At 57.1% G+C, this 20,906-nt stretch overlaps 1 protein-coding gene across 50 annotated transcripts in view; it reads left to right on the top strand.

Annotated features, from left to right (window-relative positions):
* The window catches only part of LRRFIP1 (LRR binding FLII interacting protein 1), a 129,239-nt gene that overhangs the window by 75,951 nt on the left and 32,382 nt on the right, over positions 1–20,906 (top strand). For 19 of the 50 annotated variants that reach the window (XR_007916266.2, XR_007916267.2, XR_011387040.1 and 16 more), the window contains 5 exons: positions 3,621–3,680; positions 9,397–9,480; positions 10,662–10,706; positions 11,605–11,670; positions 15,687–15,764. The exons of 12 other annotated variants lie outside the window; for them this stretch is intronic. Coding sequence is in view for 34 of the 38 variants with exons in the window: in XM_070069991.1 (XP_069926092.1) it covers positions 3,621–3,680; positions 9,397–9,480; positions 10,662–10,706; positions 11,605–11,670; positions 15,687–15,764 (333 nt within the window). In the remaining 4 variants the exon portion in view is untranslated. The remainder of the gene's footprint in view (positions 1–3,620; positions 3,681–9,396; positions 9,481–10,661; positions 10,707–11,604; positions 11,671–15,686; positions 15,765–20,906) is intronic. 19 more of the 50 variants (XM_070069992.1, XM_070069995.1, XM_070069996.1 and 16 more) reach the window with 3 other exon arrangements.

Here is a 20,906-nt window from a genome sequence, read left to right as displayed (position 1 = left end):
CAAACTGCTACGCTAGGATGCACGTCGGGCGGAAGGGGGTGGTAAATACTACCACACGGGAGCCCTGAGGACGGAGAGCGCAGCCGAGGGAGTCGACCCAGGCTGCTGCACAGGTCTTAGCCTGACAGGGGAAGACTTGCTGGAGGCCGTGTGATACGATTCGGGAAGTGCCCTTCGCAGGGTAGCTGGCCGAGTTATCTAAGACCCTCCCAGCGGCCCTGACCAAGGGCAGCGACCTCCAGGAACGGAACGCCTCCGTCCTGTAGGGCACGAGCCCAGCAGCGGTGAGCTCTTACTTTCAACTCCACGTGGGTTTTCAGAGCCAGTCTGTGAGGGATGGACACGTGTCAGTGGTCACATGATGGGGTGGACACCCGTGTCAGTGCTCACATGATGGGGTGGACACCATGTTAGTGGTCACACGTTGGGGTGGACACCATGTTAGTGGTCACACAAAGGGGTGGACATGTGTCAGTGCTCACATGATGGGGTGGACACCATGTTAGTGGTCACACGTTGGGGTGGACACCATGTTAGTGGTCACACAAAGGGGTGGACATGTGTCAGTGCTCACATGATGGGGTGGACACCCGTGTCAGTGGTCATATGATGGGGTGGACACCCGTGTCAGTGGTCACATGATGGGGTGGACACCCATGTTAGTGGTCACACAAAGGGATGGACACGTGTCAGTGGTCACATGATGGGGTGGACACCCATGTCAGTGCTCACATGATGGGGTGGACACCCGTGTCAGTGCTCACATGATGGGGTGGACACCCATGTTAGTGGTCACACGTTGGGGTGGACACACGTGTTGGTGATCACACAAAGGGATGGACATGTGTTAGTGGTCACATGATGAGGTGGACACACGTGTTAGTGGTCACACGTTGGGGTGGACACACATGTTAGTGATCACACAAAGGGATGGACACGTGTTAGTGGTCACATGATGAGGTGGACACACGTGTTAGTTGTCACATGTTGAACTTTGTTTTCACTTTCAGTCTCCGCCCCCTTTTTAAATTGGCCTGAACGGCATCAAGTGTTGTACTTGGAAGCCTCGCTTGCCTTTCTTGTTCTGTTTCCCATCTCTAATGCCCTTTGTGCTGTCTTTTGACTCCCATAGAAAAACAGTGTCTAATGTTGCTATAGAAATGGTGACAGCTGGCATTTGGATGACCCTGTGAGTGTGGTGATGGCCCTGCATGCACGCTGGTCGTTAATGTTCTGACCAGTCACCGTTGCCAGGACAAGGGCCGTCTTGGCAAAGCATTTACTCCTGTATCGTGTTTACCCTCTGTTACAAAATGCCTCTTGGTCTTGTCAGACTCTTACTGCACCTCAGAGTCACCTGGGGAGCTTGGTGAAACCCACACTCCTGGGCCTCACCCTGGGGTTCCTGGTGTCCTCTGTTGTGGCCAGGTGACCCCCATGCAGTGGCCTGCCAGTCCCTGAGACACGGCCTTGCAGCCGGTCACCATCAAGGGAACAGGCCTGTGTACCATTTGAAGCCACACAGTAAAGAATGGTGGCTAAAGAATCGTGGAGAGCAGAGCTGCTGAGCCCCGGGGCCTGGCTTCAGGTGAAGTTGAGGTTGGACTCTGCAGTGTTACGGCTCATTGTGGGCGCTCCTGCCCTGTTTGGCCACAAAGGCCCTCCCCGGCCCCCTAAACACAGCACAGACACCCAGGATCCAGCTCAGTGGTAGTGTGGAGGAGGCCAGCGAGGCCCTGGGGGCTTGGGGACACATTCCAGGAAGAGATTCCCCGTGGCAGAGTTTCACCCAGACCAGGACGGGTACTCCACAAAGGCTACAGTTTTTCCTGCGTTTCCATGGAGGCTGGGAAGGGTTAAGTGGACAGATCAGCAAGTGCATTGGCTCTCCTGGCTTCTACCTGCCCTCTGCCATGCTGGAGGCTCGGTGGGGCAGGAGGAGCCCGGGCACGCTCTGGGTCTGTAGGCAGCAGTGGACACCAGAGGGTCTGCCCAGCAGGGCGTTTGTCAGCAAGGTAACAGGCCCTGAGCACTGGGAGGCCTGAGCACCAGGATGGTATGTGGTCTCTCACGAGATAACAAGGAGTAAGAGAAGGTCTAAACTGGCCGTTCTTGATGTGCATCTCCATATCACGCGTCTTGTCTGGGGAGACACAGAAGGAAATTCAGTGGAGTGAGGTTCCCGCCAGTCTCCAAAGGTTTTTACTCTTCAGTTTCAGAAATGTTCTACTCGTTTCCAAGTCTAACGCGGAAGGGGGCGTGTGTGCATTCTTGTGTTTCATCTAGAAACTTCAAATTAATTGTGGCTTCTGAGTTGACACGAAGGTGGCTATAGCTTGACAGCCAAGGTTTCCTGAGTCTGGATTTATAATCTCTAGAATCGGTTATTCTGTGTGACGTCATGGCTGTGAGAAAGCCCCTCCCCCACCCCCGAGTGAGGACCCACAGCCAGTACCCCACGTGCCAGGCGTCTTCCGCAGACGCTCGCTTCTCTGTCCACTCAGCATGTGCCGCGTGAGGGCAGCGTGCTGGGCGCTTGGGGCACTCACCGTGTTCTCGTGTACGCTGCATGGGGCTGTGTGACGAGTCAGTGACCGTGCACGTGTTCACAGCTGGGGAGGGGGTGCATGGGGCGAGGGCTTCCTGAGGTCCCATGGCAGGGCCCTCCCTTTGGAGCCAGCCCCGTCTGTGACCCCGGCGTCTCCGCCGTTCGCACCAGCGTGCAGACGGCTCCTCCTCTTCCCGCCCCAGGACTGGGTCTCTTCCTCGGATGCACGACTGCTCATTTGGAATCAGCAGAAATTCCCGCACGGATTAAGCGGAGCGTTTGGCTTAGCAGGCCCACGGGCCATATACAGCCCTCGAAATCACGTGGCCCGGCCCTGCCAAGGCGGGACTCGAAATTCAACAAATCCTCAGGCTAGTTTTTAAGTTGGTCATTTTGTATGGCCTTGAATGATGTCATAAATATCCAAGTGGCCCTTGGCAGCGAAAAGGTCCCTACCTGGGGCTGAGAACTGAGGCTGAGGGATGGTGGCCCTGTGGTCATTCTCCTCTGTTCTGGAGGACAAATTGTGAGATCACTATAGGATCTCATTTGGATTTCATCTGGAAAAATAAAGTGGGAAGAATGAATGAAAAAAAAAATACACGTTCCCATGCGGATCTTCAGCATTTAGTCACCGAAGGGTGGAGGCCATTCCTGAATCTCGGGAAGTGGCTTCCGAATGAGCCACAGTTCTCAAAGACAACCTGGACCTGGGAAGGGAAACTCATTGGCCCAGGTGGAATCCCCGCCCCCTGGCCCAGCACCCAGGCCGCAGCACCGCTGTAAACCTGGACACGAGGGGCCACAGCTGCACTCCGCAGGGACAGGTGACTTGACCGCTGGCTTGAGGAGCTTGGTGGCGCTGGTTTCGTTTTCCTGAGTTGTGGCAGCACGGACGGGAGCATGAAGGCCGTCGCCAGCTGTCAGGGTTCTGCTTCCTGGGGCTTGGCATCGCCGTGCTCCAGGGACAAAGCTCCATGTGTGCTCTGTGCTCCGCCTGCTCCTCGCCGGTTCCACCTGTGTCCTCGTCCTTGTACTGATGCACTTTCTCTCTTTTCTTCCATTGAAACAGACAAACGGTTACGATGCAGAGCTGTGTGGCGCACAGTCCCTGAGCAGAAGATCTGGCAGGGTTAGTAGTCAGTGCTGCGGTCTGTCTAACGGGCCCCTCTTCCTAGCACGCGGTAGAGAGAAAGGTAACGCTTTAGAGCTGGGGCACTCTCAGCGTGTCAGTATTCCAGTGGAGGAAGGCGATGTGGTAAGCGCCTCCGAGTTTAAAAATCCCGAATCAAAGACTGGGCCTGTGATTCCACTGCCCGTGGTGCGTGCCTGGCACTGCCACAGCCGTTCACGGCTCCGGTCTGTTATGCTAGTGTTCGTCTTTAAGAAATACACGGTACCCTGTGTTTTCCAGAGAGGGAAACGGAGGCCGAGGGTGCACATGGTCGAGGGTGGGCGGCAGGGGGAGCGGTGGGGAGGAGAAGAGAGGCAGAGCCTGGCTCTGTGGAGGGGGAGGGGGACACGGAGGCCTTGGGATTTACCAAGGAGGCGCTCACTGCCGGTGTCCACGGGTTGGACTGGACACGTGATTAAGCTTCAGGGTGCCATGTGTTACGTGATCTGAAGTCTTACTGCTTCCTTGTTCTCTTTTGGTTGTAAATTTTTCTAATCGTGTAAAATACCATTTGTTTTAATGCACTTTATATATATTCACTCAAAGGCTCTGTTGGCTTCAGATGAGTGACACCGGCCCCTCCCCTTCCCTGCAGTGGGCTCCCTGTCTGAAGCTGCCTGACAGGTGGCTGTTGCCTTCTCGTTCCCATGCCGGACTGATGACACTATTAACATATTTCACCTAAGCTTCTCTCATCCCAGACTTTAGAAACCTCCGGGTTCGAAGGCTGTGTCCCCCATTGGTGTTTCTTTTTATGCTGGCACCTGCTGTGTGTTTGTAAAGCGACAGCACTCACGGATGGGAGCCCCCAGCAGGCCGTGTGTCTAGGCCAGAGGGTGACAGTTCTTACTGGGCTCAGCATTACGGGACAGGAGCCCTCACCTCCCTCCCTAGAAAATTCATGACCATTTTGCAACATTGAATTGTAGTTCAGGGTTAGAAGTTACTTTAGAAGTTTTTTTTAATATTGATTGATTGATTTGAAAGAGTTACAGACTGAGAGAGAGAGAGATCGTCCATCCGCTGGTTCGCTCCCCAGATGGTTGCAGATGGGGCAGATGGCCCCAGGGCTGGCTGGGCCAAAGCCGGGATCCAGAACTTTCATCCAGGCCTCCCACATGGGAGGAGCACTTGACCAGATTTCTGGTGATTTTCACAAGTGCATTAGCAGGGAGCTGGATCGCAAGTGGAGCAGCCAGGACACTAACCGGCGCCCACACGGGATGCTGGCATTGCAGATGGTGGCTTTACCCATTACACCACAGTGCCAGCCCCTTTAGAAGGTCTTTAGTGCCAGTTCTCCCTGGAGTATAGCCTTGACATCAAGCTGTGTAGTACATACAGTTTATGTTTGTAGTCTATGATTTTTGCGCTAATATAGCAAAAAGACACTTTGTGATTTAGCTGAGATTCGAGTAATGCCTCCAGAAATCGAGAACCTGATTATAAAACGGCTCCCCACAGAATGAACTTGGCTATAAAGGGCTTTAATGAACCATCAGAGGCACAGCAATTGGAGAACGGAAGGGCCTGCCTGTGTCGGCGCCGCTCAGGTCAGGTAGCCCCAGGCGCGTTGCAGGGAGCAGCTGGCAGACATGAGCTCAGGACTCCACACTGCAGACCTGGGAGCAGGTGATGCCGAGAGGACTGCTGGTCACCTGGCCTGCACCCTGTACCTTCCTTGTAACTTTCACACCTGTGTTTTTGCTTGGATCTGGCTTTTTTTTTAAAGATGTATTTATCTATTTTTTAAAGACTTATTTATTTATTTGAAAGTCAGAGTTACATAGAGAGAGGAGAGGCAGAGAGAGAGAGGGAGAGGTCTTCAATTGGCCACAATGGCCGGATCTGCGCCCATCCAAAGCCAGGAGCCTTTTCCGAGTCTCCCACACAGGTGCAGGGGTCCAAGCACTTGGGCCATCTTCCACAGCTCTCCCAGGCCACAGCAGGGAGCTGGATCGGAAGTGGAGCAGCCGGGTCTCGAACTGGCGCCCATAAGGGGTGCCAGCGCTTCAGGTCAGGGCATTAACCCGCTGCGCCACAGCGCCAGCCCCATATTTATCTATTTGAAAAGATCACACACACACACACACCTTCCATCATTGGCTCACTCCCCAAAATGGCTGCCATGACCAGGGCAGGGCTGGACCTAGTCTCCCACGTGGGTGGCAGGAGCCCAAGCACTTACCCACCCAAGCGTAGCCCAGGGGAGCTCCACAAAGCCAGGCAGACCGTGTGCCCAGAGCAGAGACACCTTCAGGCATCAACCCCACGGCCAGTGCGCGGGGTGGCACCCGCACCCCCAAAGGCAGACAGAAAAGTCAGGTGTTTTCTCAATGGCCTTTCGATGTCCTTGACCTTGCCCCCACCCCGTCCCGTGTAGTCCTCATTAAAACGTCCCCAGAATAAGTGGCCCAGCCCCTGCTCCAGCCCCTGCCTCCCGATCCTCCCTGGGCATCCTCCTGTGCCGCACTCGGTTGCCTCCTCCCCCTCTTCCCGCCTCATCCATCTCCCTCTGCCAAGGGGGACCCCAGTGGTCCAGCAGCTCCTGGCCCCCTCTGCTGCTTTGCCTGATCTCCAGCCACCTGCCTGTGCCCCCTGCCTCCTATAATGATAAAACCCTCACTGTTATGACCCTTTTGTCCCCCAACAGGTGAATTTTAACTGAAGATCAGTTGGAAGCACCCAAGAATTGTGGGTTGTAACATCTTGAAATGAGTTTGGATATTTTCATGATTCAAGGGGAGATGTTGCAATTGCAGGGGGCAGGCACTTAGAAAACTTCATTCCCTCCTCACTTTCTTTTTTTTTATTATTAAAGATTTATTTATTTGTTTGAAAGGCAAAATCACAGAGAGGCAGAGGCAGAAAGAGAAAGAGAGAGAGAGGTCTTCCATCCGCTGGTTCACTCCCCAGATGGCCACAACGGCCAGAGCTGCGCTGATCTGAAGCCAGGAGCCAGGAGCCTCTTTCAGGTCTCCCACGTGGGCCCAAGCACTTGAGCTATCTTCCACTGCTTTCCCAGGCCTTTAGCAGAGCTGGGTTGGAAGTGGAGCAGCCAGGCCCAAACCGGCGCCCACGTGGGATGCCGGCACTGCAGGCGGCATCCTCACCCGCCACACCGCAGCGCCGGCCCCATCCGCCAGCGGACACCTGCTCTAAAACAGAAGCTGGTGTTGGGGAACCCGCACTGAGGCAGTGACCTGCAGATGGCGCTGTGTAGCGCGTACTCAGGTATGAGTTACTCTCCCACGTTCAGATTGTATCTGACTCAGCTTCAGTTCATGACGAGAACCTGCATCCCGAGGGCTAGAGGCCAAAACGGGAGCTGGCCCAGTCAAACACGCACCCCAGGGCTTTCCTGGGTCCCTGGCACCATGCTCTGGCAGCTCTGGGCCCACCCTCAGCGTTCTGGCTCTAGCTGATCTCTGCAGGCACCTTGTCCCTTCCTGCACACCCCCTTGTCTTTTTTTTTTTTTTAAGATTTATTTTATTTATTTGAAAGGGAGCATTAGAGAGAGGTAGACACACACAGAGAGAGAGAGAGAGAGAGAGAGAGAGAGAGGTCTTCCATCCACTAGTTCACTCCCTGCATGGCCATAACAGCTGGAGCTGAGCTGGTCCGAAGCCAGGAGCTTCTTCTGGGTCTCCCACATGGGTGTAGGGGCCCAAAGACTTACTCCATCCTCTGCTGCTTTCCCAGGCACCTTAACAGGAAGCTGCATCAGAAATGGAACAGCCAGGACTTGAACCCAGTGCCCATATAGGATGCTGGCGCTGCATGCTGGGGCTTTAACTGGCTGCCCCACAGTGCCAGTGCCTACACCCTCTTGTCTTGGTCCATCTCACTCAAGTACAGTAAGAAAAGGTGTCACTCAGGTCCAGGGCTCCCGGCTATTCAGGACTGCCCTAGTCGGGAGCAGATCCTGCACGGGACAGCGCACTGGCTGCACGTGGCCGGCGGTCTGCTGCCGTCTCTCTGCACAGAGTGGGTGGCTTCTGCATGAGGCATGTCCTCCAACATCTGGAACATGTCCCAGGATCTGTGTTAGATTCTCCCTGTTGCCCTAGGCCTCCCGCACCCCCCACCCCCACCTCCTCTGAGGTCCCTTTGCTGTGGCTTGTTCAAGGCGTAGGAAGGACAGCTCCGGCCATGGGGTCCAGCAGGGGTGCTGTCCAGGCACTCATCTTCCAGGGCCGAGCTGTTCTCCTGTTCTGCCCACAAGGAAGCCTGTGGCCACCCTTCAGGGATCCTTTCATTTGATGCTGCGCAGACTTGTGCCACCCAAAACTGTCTGAGATGCAAATTCATCATGTGACTACCTACCCAGGAGGCCACACAGCCAGGGGGTCGTCTCCCCCAGATACTTGGTCCAGAAACGATGTCCCTTACCCAGGAGGCCACACAGCCAGGGGGTCGTCTCCCCCAGATACTGGGTCCAGAAACAGAGGCCGATGTCCCTTACCCAGGAGGCCACGGGACCAGGGTCGTCTCCACCAGATACTTGGTCCAGAAACAGAGGCCGATGTCCCTTACCCAGGAGGCCACAGGACCAGGGGTCGTCTCCCCCAGATACTTGGTCCAGAAACAGAGGCCGATGTCCCTTACCCAGGAGGCCACGGGACCAGGGGTCGTCTCCCCCAGATACTTGGTCCAGAAACCATGTCCCTTACCCAGGAGGCCACGGGACCAGGGGTCGTCTGCCCCAGATACTTGGTCCAGAAACAGAGGCCGATGTCCCTTACCCAGGAGGCCACGGGACCAGGGGTCGTCTCCCCCAGATACTGGGTCCAGAAACAGAGGCCGATGTCCCTTACCCAGGAGGCCACGGGACCAGGGGTCGTCTGCCCCAGATACTTGGTCCAGAAACCATGTCCCTTACCCAGGAGGCCACGGGACCAGGGGTCGTCTGCCCCAGATACTTGGTCCAGAAACCATGTCCCTTACCCAGGAGGCCACGGGACCAGGGGTCGTCTGCCCCAGATACTTGGTCCAGAAACAGAGGCCGATGTCCCTTACCCAGGAGGCCACAGGACCAGGGGTCGTCTGCCCCAGATACTTGGTCCAGAAACAGAGGCCGATGTCCCTTACCCAGGAGGCCACGGGACCAGGGGTCGTCTGCCCCAGATACTTGGTCCAGAAACCATGTCCCTTACCCAGGAGGCCACGGGACCAGGGGTCGTCTGCCCCAGATACTTGGTCCAGAAACAGAGGCCGATGTCCCTTACCCAGGAGGCCACAGGACCAGGGGTCGTCTGCCCCAGATACTTGGTCCAGAAACAGAGGCCGATGTCCCTTACCCAGGAGGCCACGGGACCAGGGGTCGTCTGCCCCAGATACTTGGTCCAGAAACAAAGGCCGATGTACCTGCGGTTCTTAGTTGGGAGTTCTGCCCACCCAGCTTCACAGCCGGAGCTCACGCTGCAGAGACCTTGTTGTCGGAGTTAAATCCGAGGGTTTCTCCCTTCTGTCGGTGATCTGGTCACAGGTCGTGGTTTTCCGTAACTGCCCTGGCCGCCTGCACTTCCCTCCTCATCTCCCCTCCCCATGATAGGTGCGTGTCCTTATTTCCCGTGGAAGACGGTGTCTGGGTTTGTGACCCTGCTGTGACGTTGAGGCATGGCGTGGGTGTGAGCCCCCTGCCCCCCTCCCGCCTGTTTCCTCTGATTGCAGGGCCCGTCCTGGTCCAGCCTCGACCCTGGCCTCCCCGCTGGTGGCCTTGCTCCCAGAGCCCTGTCTGCCTACCCTGGAAGCCGGGTCTGTTCCCTGTTTGACCGCACTTTCCCTCTCTTTCCTGCGCGTCGCGGGTCACGTGGGGTGGATGCTCCAGCCTCCTCTATATGAAGTCCACAGGGCAGATCTTAGCGGCTTCGCTGCCTTGACTTCTTTTGCCCAGCCTCTTCTCAATTATTTTTTTAAGTGTCTAAAATAATCTAGGACCTAATATAGAAGAAAAGACTTGAGGAAGAGGAGGGTGCCATTAAACAGATATTTTCAAAAACTCAGGGCCAAAAAGTTGGTCTCTTGGGTCTCTCCTCCTTTTCCAGCAATTGTTCCCCATTTGGGGTTTGATTTGTTTTTTTAAAAAAATATTTTTCTCCTGTGAATGTGTTCAGGAAGCAATTTGGAAGGGTTTTGCGCAGTGTGCCTGCTCCATCCTAGAGAAGTGGCCTGGGCAACAGGACGGTGCCGTTTCTGTGGCTCTTGCCGGTTTCCTGTTTGTGCAAGGCCAGGTTCAGGTCTGGCTGAGGTGCCTGGACGTCAGTGTGAGAGGCCCCAGGGCGATCATATTCGGGAGGTTGACCCGCATCCCCCTGGTGTGTGGACTGGAGTGGCCGAGTGACCGTTGCCCAGCCCCGCCCGGCTGCCTGCTTCCGGTGTGCAGTGAGGTCTCTGCACCAGCATGTTCCCCAGCTTGTCCCAGCCCCCGGCCAGGGCCGCCCTTTCACAGGGAGGCCAGCTCTTCCAGAAGGACCAGCCCGGCTGGCCAGAGCAGCCCCACAGCCCTGGGGTGTCTGGACGGCCGCTCCGGCTGCTGTGCCGCCCTCTTCCCGTGTGGACACCGTGTGTGAAATAACCCCAGGAGCTGAAGTAACCTGGGTTGGTTGGCATGGTTGGTGGTGGTGACCTTGTAACAAGTCCATCTCGTTCCCAGCCCTTTCTTCCAGGAATGCCTCAAAAAAAATGACTAGCGGGCAGTGCGGTTCAGATGTTGGGAGAGTTTACTATTTAAAGTTAAGCTCCTTTCCTAGCTCTCTGGCTAACTTTCCGTTAGCCTCTGCTTCGCTGGGAGTGCAGTGCCAGCCAGCTGCCCTTCCCTGCTGATCGCGGTGACCTGGCTGCCATGGGAACTGCAGCCACCCCGGCGGCCTTCTCGCTGCTGCCGGTCGCGGTCTCTTCAAGGCTTTTAAAACCTGCCATTTGCTCTCCTCCTGCAGCCCTCCTGCCTGTCCAGCGCCGCCTGGCCTGCGGGGAGTCACAGGGTGCGTGTGTCTCCCATTCTGCCGGGGGATTGCAGGTTGCCACGGAGCTTACAGGAGCCCTGGGCGCTGTCAGCCCCCTTTGGCCAGATGTGGGTTTTACCCCTGCTGACAATGCCGGTCTGTTCAGCATTATTAGGAAAGATGGCTTTTAGCGCCCTGGAAAGTGTAACGGATGCTAACGCTGCTACTGTATCACCCCAGGAATTTCTAGTTTTAGATACAGGGACTTCGGCTTGCAGGAGTCTTAACACTAGATATTCAAAGATAGCGGAAATGTGTTGTCAGTAGCTGTGAGTTTCCATCAGATTGCTGGCTTATGAGTCAGGTACACACATGGCTGAGCAAACCAGTGTGTTCTCATGGAGAAATGAGTGGAATTAAAGTTCTTTTAAACTGGACAAAGTCTGACATCGCTATGTGTGGCACTGTAAGCTCCTGGTCACCCACTGTGATTAACAGCGTTTTCTAATTAATCAAATATTCTGTCTTCTAGTTAGCAACTTCTACAGAGTTCTAAATTATTAAAACCATTAAATAAACATGATTTAATTTTTTTGCAAAGCCACATTGCATGGAGGAATTCTTGAGAGATCACATAGGAGGATACCACCGTGTTTCGGTTATCTGCTTGTTTTAAATCTGGATTAACAAGGGTTGACTTAGCATGGAGTGTCTGTGGGAGTGATAGATCTCAGTGTTCTGTCGGGTACTGCACATGAGCCAGCAGCCGCTGACACTCCTCTCGACTTCCGCCCATGTCCGTGCGGTGGTTTCCAGCCGGCCTGCATGGTGATTTTCAGGTGTCGCCGGCACGTGTCCCTCTCCGTACATTCTCAGGGTTTTCTGGGAGCGCTCGGGCGGGAAGGGCTCCCCTCCTGACTGTCCGTTTTGGTCGCAGGCATCCGTGTTTGACGACAGCAGCCTCACAAGGGCGCGACGGGGCAGCGGCGGCGGCTCCTACGCTGTAAGGCACTGTCTGTGTTGCCCACACCTTCCCGTCTGCTGCATGGCTCTGGGGTTGCTCACTGGGTGGGGTGCGGTGCAGCCACGGGAGGGCATGGCGGCCGTAGGGAGCGAATTGTCTCCTCTCCATTGTCTGTTGAGATAAAGCCCTGGATGATGTGAGCCGTGGGATGCTGGTGGCTGTTTAACGTCCTCGCTCAGTTTGCACCGGGCTCGGGGGGAGTTACCTTGACGGAGTTCTCTGCTCTGTTTCCCTGCACCTGCTGACCATCCTGACAAATAGTGAAGGGGTCTGAAGATAACACAAGGGGACAGAAGGGAGTTCAACAGGCCACGGATTATTTTGCCTCTGGATAATCACGGAAGATGAACAGATTTTTTTACAAAGCTTTATTTATGACCACAGCAGCCAGCAGCCAGGACTGGGCCAAGCGGGAGCCAGGAGCTTCTTCCAGGTCTCCCACATGGGTAGCAGGGACCCAAGCACTTGGGCCATCTTCCTCTGCCTTCCCAGGCCATTAGCAGGGAGCTGGATCAGAAGTGGAGCTCCTGGGAGTCGAAACATCGCTCTGATACGGGATGCTGGTGACGTAAGCAGAAGCTTAATCCTCTGTGCCACAGCACCAGCCCCAAGATGAACAAATTTAAAGACAGAATACTTTAAATGTGTGGTCTTTGGACTTCTTTCTTCTAAAATTATAGACTCAGTTATCACAATGAAGGGAGTAGCTGTACAGCAGACGTCTGTTGATTAGTGAGTGAGAACAGTAATAAAGTAGAAGACTGGGATCGCGCCTGTGGCAGCGCAAAGGCCCAGCTGCCTGGCCTGGGTCCCTGGAAGCGGAGCGTTCGGCCTCCGTCGAAGGTGGAGGAGCCCGCAGTTGAAATCAACTGGCTGCCTGATGGGCCAACTCTCGTTTTATGATGTACTCTGCTGTTTCTCCACTGTCATAGCTACTCAGTTTCTACAAAGTTGATCAAACCTGTAATTTTCTTTTAAAAAATGTAACTTTCGTGACTATCAAATCTAAGTTGACCCAGCGTCCATTTTTGCTGGCATCTGGTTAAGCCTTGCTCCACTTTGGTATCGCGTGGGTTGTTTAACGTGGTGGAGCTGGCTCACTCACTGGGTGAAGTATCTCCCGGCTCTGAAACATTGCTGGAGGTACTCGAAGGCTCATAAACCGTGCCGAAGCGTGAACTGGCCCTGGCCCAGGACAAGCGCAACTAAGTGATGTTCTTTTATCAGAAAAAGGCAGAGCGTACAGTGCCTTGAGAGGGGACTTCTCCCTGGCCCTGGGTGAGTCCTGGCAGCCTGGGCGGCACCTGTGGTGTCTGGCAGGAGGGCGTCTCGTCCGTGTCCTTGTAGGTCACTTTGGGAAGGACTCTGGGGGTGGCCAGCCCTCAGGGTGGTGCTGGTGGCTTTTTCTGGGACAGAGATGTCTGCTTTCAGACTCTGCGGGAATTCCCTGGGAGGAACAGTCAGACCCGCGTTAAGGAAAAAGTCCTGCCACACAGACGGGGCGCCAGGCCCCCAGCGCTTCACTGCCCTGCAGAGGGAGCGCTGAGTGCAGTGCCTGGAGCAGATGGTGTCCTTGAACCTGGGGACTTCCTCGGCAGCAAAGTAGCATCCTGAGGAGGGGGCGGGACAGGAACAGGGAGGTCCCTGCACCCCTGCCCTCTCTCATCTCGTCCCTGAACTTGGTCAGCACCCTTCGGGGGGATACTAAGTGTCTAGTTTCTGGGCGAGCCGCTGTGGGGTGGCCACGAGCAGCTCCCACTCCATGGTGAGGAGGCTGTGTCTTAGGCCAGGGGAGGACCTGGCCCCACCCTGAGGCATCAGCTTCAAGTTGCTGTGACCTCAGGCCCCGGGCTGACCGCGAGCTGTGTAGAACAGTGACCCCACGTTGGGGCACTGCCCCCCCCCCAGGAAGAGCTGATGCCTTTGTGTGAAGCGAGCGTGCAGTTGTCACCATGGCTCTGCTGCGTGGCCAGTGGATCCAGGAGCTGAGAAAGTGGCCTCCAGAGGAAAAGCTGTGTCCCCAGCACCTGCATGTGGTCCCTGTCACTCCCTGCTGCCTTGTCAGAGCAGGCACACCCACTGCCCTGTCACACCCACTGCCTGCCACTCCCACTGCCCTGTCACACCCACTGCCCTGCCACGCCCACTGCCCTGCCACGCCCACTGCCCTGCCACGCCCACTGCCCTGCCACGCCCACTGCCCTGCCACGCCCACTGCCCTGCCACGCTCACTGCCCTGCCACGCCCACTGCCCTGCCACGCCCACTGCCCTGCCACGCCCACTGCTCTGCCACGCCCACTGCTCTGCCACGCCCACTGCTCTGCCACGCCCACTGCTCTGCCACGCTCACTGCCCTGCCATGCCCACTGCCCTGCCACGCCCACTGCCCTGCCATGCCCACTGCTCTGCCACGCCCACTGCCCTGCCACGCCCACTGCCCTGCCACGCCCACTGCTCTGCCATGCCCACTGCTCTGTCACGCCCACTGCCCTGCCATGCCCACTGCTCTGCCACGGCCATTGCTCTGCCATGGTCACGTGCCCAACCAGAGAGGAAGCTGTGGCTCGAACTCAGAGCTTCCAGGCCTCCGTCAGCCACGTGACTGCAACACATAAGGTGGCCCACGGCCCGTGGGGGCCTGGACTTGACACTTGCTCCAGTCAGGGTGGGTGGCCCGAGAGCTCTTTGTGCCCAGGCAAACTTGGGTCAGCGGTCAGCTCTGGTACCCACAATCCCTCATGTCTTTGCAAACCAGGGCACAGCATGAGAAGCTGTCAGGGTTTGTCCACAGCGGGAAGCGAGCCTGTGTCTCGTATCCGTGAACCCGAAGGTGAAATCCTGCCCTAAGCACTGACTTCAGGATTTTCCTGTACTCTGAGCCATAAAGCCGAGAGGTGAGGCTCCGTGGGGCAGCCGTGTCTTGCCTCTGGTGTGGCCCCAGAGGCTCGCCAGAGCACCTGTCCCTGGGATAAAGGAGTGAGTGTGCATTGGCTGAGCCAGGACAGCCGGCCCATCTGGCCTGCAGCCCTGTGGAACATTCAGGACGTTTAGCTAGCGTTCGACGGCTGTCTCCAGTCTACCACGGAAGGCGCTCATTCATTCCACAAACCTTTCCTGAGTGTGCCAGGCCTCAAGGGGCCCCTGGACAGTCATCAGGAAGCAAAATGGACAGCCTACCTCAGGTGGGGGTGGGGATGCATCTTGGTGTGGAAACAGGCAGACTAAGAGGTGGCATTTGCGATGAGAACCATGGTACCCTGAGGAGTCCCGGGTTCCTTGTAATTTGCAAGAAACATGCACCTGTAGTTCTCCGTGAACTCCGGCATCCTGCAGTGGCCCAGGGACTGGAGGGGCGGGGCCTTCAGCCACAGGTCTGCTTGGGTCTGCTTCAAAGGTGCTCTCCTAGGATGACCTGGCAGGTGTGCTCGGGATCCTAGGACTGCTCACATCCTGCCTCCCTGCCTCCTGCCACCCTGCCCTGCTCAAGAGGAAAATGGAAATTTTTTTGAATAACATGAAGAGACTAAGACTAGAACAAACAGGAATGCAAATATAAGCTAGGAGGGTGCGGCTTCCAGAGAGTTGAGTTGTTTTCCTTTGCCTGAAGGGAGCAAGCTTAAATGGATGGGCAGGCACACGGACGCACGCACGGGCAGCCGGGGGGATGGTAGCCGGGCACTCGGTACGAGCCGGCCCGACCTTGCAGTCACGGTGGAGAAGCAGGTGCTGCGATGCGACGCTGTCGCCGTGTCCTGAGCGTCAGCTCTGAGGGTCGGTTTCGTGTGCACACCTGACTCCAACGCTAGCTTGCTGTCCTGTTCTTCCTGCTAACTCGAGAGTTCTCTGCCCCCGTGGTACCGTGGCTGCCTCTCTGCTGTGTCCTGAGTGGGCGTAGCCGGGGGGGGGGGTCTCTCGGGCGCTGCCTGCTCTCTGCCTCTCTGCTGACCCTGTTCTCTGTTTCTGTCTGCGTGTCCGGCGGCGGCTGCGTGGGCAGCCCTCGGAGTACAGCGGCCACCTCACCTCCAGCTCCCGCGCCTCCTCCAGGGCCAGCTCGGCCCGGGCCAGCCCCGTGGTAAGTCCGCCCACGGGCCCCGCTGCCGCCCAGCGCTCCTCTCTCTGCCCCTCCTGCTGCTCTCCTCTTCCGTGTGAGTGAGCCGCCTCCTTCAGAACCCAGAAGCAGGGGCCGCGGCTTCTCCTTCGTGTTTTGTTTCAGGGTCCGGTAAGAACAGGATTGGGACACAGTGGTTCCGTATTTAGGCTTCTACCGTGGGGTGAATGTGTCGGGATTGCATCGCCGGGTTTCTGCAGGATGGTGTGAGAAGCTGTTGGCGGTGCGCAGAGCCCAGGGCGTGGAGGAGGGGCACCTTGTCCAGCGGGAGGAGGAATGTAGCCACGGTGCTTGGGCGTGGGGCTCTTTCCTATTTACCATTCTGAAGGACTGACGTTTAATGTTGTGTGTGAAATGCTATCTGTTACCAGGCCCGGTGTGGGCCCGCAGATGTCCTGACGTCCCTAGTCCTGCCCCATCCACGCTGCCGTGGGCGCTCTGGTCCAGCAGAATGCGTGACTCTAAGGACGCACCCCTGTCTGTGGCCCTGCCCCTTGAGCCTCATTGTTGTATCTCCTCCTGAGGGTCTTCAGATTTCAGGCACAGGTTCAACTGGCCAAGGTTTTGTCCAAGGCTACGGCGTCATTCTTGGCACCGGGATCCTAGGGATGGTTTGGGCCTGGGGGACACAGGGCAGGGGCGGGCCGAGTCTGCAGGAGGAGGGGTATGTGGGAAGCACCGCCCTCGGGCCTGTGGCAGGTGCATCGCTAAGCCCTGCAGGGCAAGAGCAGAGAGGGCAAAGCGGCTCTCTTCCTGGCCCCTCGTGTTAGGGCTGCCCGCCGTGGGGAAACGCGCGTGTGGCCTTCAGCTGGGGTACCCAGCTTCTTCCGCTGTGGCTCTGCCCAGCACTGAGGCCTCCCTCCCGCTCCCACTCTGTGGAGGCTGTTGTGGAGCTGAGCCCCCCTCCTGCACAGAGCTGCCGCTTGGCCGATGTTTCACGGCGGTGCCAGGGATTTGCTTTTAAAACAGATTCATTTTTTTACAACCCTGCAGCCTCACGCTGCACGCAAAGGGCAGTCTCTTCTGGGAGAGGACCCTGAGCTCACGTCGCTGGCTGCAGTGGCCTCCATGCCCCCAGCGCCTGTTTCCATAGCTGCGGGCCCCTGCTCAGGGCTGGTCCTCACGGGGCTGACCGCGGTGCCTCTGCTGTGCCAGAGACACATTTCTCTCTGCTCTGCCCTTGGAGAGGGAGAGCCAGGACAGGCCCTGGGGGGGGAGGGGGAGGCAAGAGGCTGTTTCTCCCAGGAATGGGTGTGGGCGTCGGTGTTGGTGGCAGACACCCGTCTCTGCACACAGGCATCTGTGCCACCTGGTCTCACAGGTGCCTGTGTTTGTCTCCCCTTTTCCTGGAGGCCGGCCGTGAGACGCGTGAGAGGCTGTGCACTTGCGCCTTCCCCACAGACAGGAGCCTCGCTGCTCCCAGCCGAGCCCCCGGAACCAGCCAGGCAGCAGGAGGAAGACACTCGGCTGCCCAGGTCCCAGGACTCCCCGTTGGAAAATCCGGCCAGAGCTTTCTGTGCTATTGGGAAGATAACCTGGGGGCAGTAGGTGTGGGCTGAGGGTTTCCTGCTCACTGAGGCCGCTGCCCTGGCGCTCTCCCTCGCGGCTGCGTCTCCGAGTCCGCGTCTCCCTGAGTCCGCGTCTCCTTCGAGTCCGCGTCGTCCTACTGAGGCCTCACGCTCGGGCAGCGCCAGCAGCGGAGCTCAGGAGGAGGCATCTTCCACCATGAAGTTAACGCAGAATCATCCTTCTGCACCGTCCTCTCCAGTGTTTGCTTTTCTGGGGAAAAGTGTGTGTTCCTAGTTGACACAAGGCTGTGGCTTTACTTTGTAAAAAATGATTTATTTGAGAGACAAACCAGGAGGTATAACACCCATCTGCCAGTTGGCTTCCCAGATACCCACAAGACAAAACTGGGTGCTGAGACCTCAGTCCCGGCCTCCCTCGTGCATGGCAGGTGCACGTTAACAGGAAGCTGGAGTCGCGGCGCAGCCCGCTCTCGGTCCTGGCACTCGGATGCATTTGCAGGTGTCCCTGGTGGCGACTTAAGCACTGTGCCCCTGCCCACCCTGTCCCACGCTTTTCAGTCAGTGAGAGAGACATTTGCTCACATAACACACGGTCGGCAGCGGAGGGCTGAGTGCTCCGGGGCCTGATGACACAAGGTGGGTCATCTTGTAACTGCGGGCCTGGTGGGCAGCTTGCCCGGACCCGCCCCCACCGCGCTCTCCTCTGTGGGGGAGGGAGCCGCTGCTGTGTCTCCCTGGGCCCCTGGGTGGAGAGCGGTGGTGGAGGAGCTCTGGGCCCCTTCCTGCGCTCAGGCTCCCTCTCCATTGTTAGCTCCGAGTTTTAGCGGAAAAGGCTCAGAACCACGTCCACGTCCTGCTCCGTGCTTGAGCCTGCCCTTGGAGACCCGTACGGACCAGGCCGGTTTTGCAGCTCACCCTGGCCGAGCGGCTTGGCGTCTGCTCTTCCCTGAGTCAGTGGCTCGTCTGACAGAGGCTGGCCGATTGCGCGTGTGGGGAGCACTGCAGTTCTCCCCTGTGGGTTCTCAGCCTGCGGAGACGTCTCTGACACGTGGGGCGCAAACGTCAGATCCGTATCCCATATCAGATCCCTATGTCAGAGGGGACACATGTCGGATCCGTATCCCGTGTTCACCCCAAGGACAGGAGATGGAGAGGGCCAGCAGCACCCAGGCGTCTGCACGGCGGAGCCAGCCCCGTCTCCCAGAGTCTCCCAGATCGATGCTCCTCCTGTGTCGGATCTGCTCGGTTTCTGTTTCCTAAGACCAGCGGAAGTGGGTGTGTGTGTTTACGTTGGGCTGGAACAACACAGAGTGTCAGTGCTGTGCTGGCCCTGCTGCTGGCTAGGAGCAGGGTGGCTGGGTGCACCCTGGGCCTCCTCCCAGGAGGGCAGAGCTGCAGGTCAAGGCAGCAGCAGGCGACCCTCCACTTGGCCTCTGCACGCCAGACATGGCTGGCAGCACGGGGCAGGGAGATACAAGGCTCAGGTTCAGATATGTCACAGCTCTCATTCCTGGCTTTGGACATCAGGCCAGGGGCAAACCACCTTTTTTTTTTTTTAATTTTAAGATTTTATTTATTTATTTGACAAGTAGAGTTAGAGAGAGGGAGGAAGGGAGAGAGAGAGAGAATTTCCCATCTGCTAGTTCTCTCCCCAAATGACCTCAGTGGCCAGGGCTGGGCCGTACAGAAGCCAGGAGCCAGACGCTTCTTCCGAGTCCCCCATGTGGGTGGCAGGGGCCATCTTCCCATCTTCCACTGCTTTCCCAGGCACATCCAGCAGGGAGCTGGATCAGAAGTGGAACAGGTGGGACTTGAACCGGTACCCATGGGACTCCGACATTGCAGGCGGCAGCTTAACCTGCTATGCCATACGCCCCAGCCCCCAGCATAAGCTTTTTGAGCTGGAACTGGAAAGGGGAAGTCACACCATTAAAGAAAAATAACCCCCAAAATGAGGCAGGCCAACCAGCTGCTTCTTGCTGGCATTGTCCACTGCTCAGTTGTCCACTGTTGCAGCCACAGTGGCTCCTGGGAAATGATTCCTGGCCTGGCTGCTTCATCTGGGTCCCCTCTGGGGGACAGAGGACGGGGTTTCCTGGGGGAGGAAGGCAGGAGTTGAGGCTCTGCGGGGAGCCCTGTGCTGGTTAGGAAGCCGGACATCTCAGCTTGTCTCCCGTGCATTAGGGCGGAAGCTGTGTCGCAAAGGTGGCTGGCACGGAGCACAAGGAACCAGGGTGAAGGAAACCATAGCTTGTCCATCCCACGCTGAGGAAACAAACATGTCTTCCTGTCCAGAGAGCACCACCGAGGTCAAGACCTAAAGCTCCCCCGGCCCCCGGCTGCTGCCCAGAGTGCAGGGAGGACCTGAGACTGGGCCGCCTCACTGGCGCCCTCCCCTGTCCTGCAGATGAGCTGTGTTTTCTTCTCCAGTACATCTGGAATCTTCTCCCCGAGGGGGTGGTGGCTCACTCATTCATCCTGCCCTTGTTTATTGAGCACCTAGAATATTCCATGCACGGGGGCTGTGTGAGCAAACGCAGACCCCTCTCTGCACTCACAGGACACACACACTGGGCCGAGGGTCATGGCCACACACAGTGTTAACTGTGGCAGTGCCAGCCGCAAGCAGGTGCATGAGGGAGCTGGAACCTGGCGTCTGCAGCCACACCCCAGCAGAGCGGCTGCGCCCAGGAAAACCAACACTCCTGAGCTGTCGCCAGTTCTCAGATCCACCCAGGGGAGCCGCCACAGGCATGAGGCACCTGGCAGGAATGTCCTAAGTGCAGCCAAGGTCCTTGTGTCGCCGTGGGAATTCCTGCGTGGTGAGCTCAGGTCTCTGCCAGCTTGAAGCAGAGAAACAAGAGACCGTTGTGCCTGGTGCTGTGTGCTGCACAAGGAGGCAGGCCCAGGTGGGAACACGAGTCTCAAGTCGTGAATACAAGAGTTCATGGGGGGCCGGCGCTGTGGCTTAGCGGGTAAAGCTGCCACCTGCAATGCCAGCATCCGATATAGGCACTGGTTCAAGACTCAGCTGCTCCACTTCCGATCCAACTCTCTGCCGTGGCCTGGAAAAGCAGTAGAAGATGGCCCAAGTCCTTGGACCCCTGCACCCGCGTGGGAGTCCCAGAGGAAGCTCCTGGCTGCTGGCTTTGGATGGGCCCAGCTCCGGCTGTTGCAGCCACTTGGGGAGTGAACCAGCAGATGGAAGATTCTCTCTCTCTCTTTCTCTCTCTCTCCCTCCCTCTGTATCTCTGCCTTTCAAATAAATAAATCTTAGAGAGAATTCATGGATGGGGCCAGCATTGTGGCATAGAAGGTTAAGCATCAGCCTGCAATGCTGGCATCCCATATGGGTTCCAGTTCAAGACCCAGCTGTTCCACTTCTTGTCCAGCTCCCTGCTAATGCACCAGAGAAAGCAATGGAAGATGGCCCAAGTGCTTGCACCCATGTAGGAGACCAGGGAGAAGCTCCTGGCTTTGGCCATTGAGGCCATCTGGGGAGTGAACCAGTATATGGAAGATCTCTCTCATCTGTCTGTCTCTGTCTCCTTCCCTCCTCCTCCTTTGTAACTCTGCC

This window comes from Oryctolagus cuniculus, chromosome 3, assembly GCF_964237555.1.
Source record: "Oryctolagus cuniculus chromosome 3, mOryCun1.1, whole genome shotgun sequence".
NCBI lineage: Eukaryota > Metazoa > Chordata > Mammalia > Lagomorpha > Leporidae > Oryctolagus > Oryctolagus cuniculus.
Note: the sequence above shows the minus strand (reverse complement) of the source record. Positions and strands in the feature narration are given on the sequence as shown.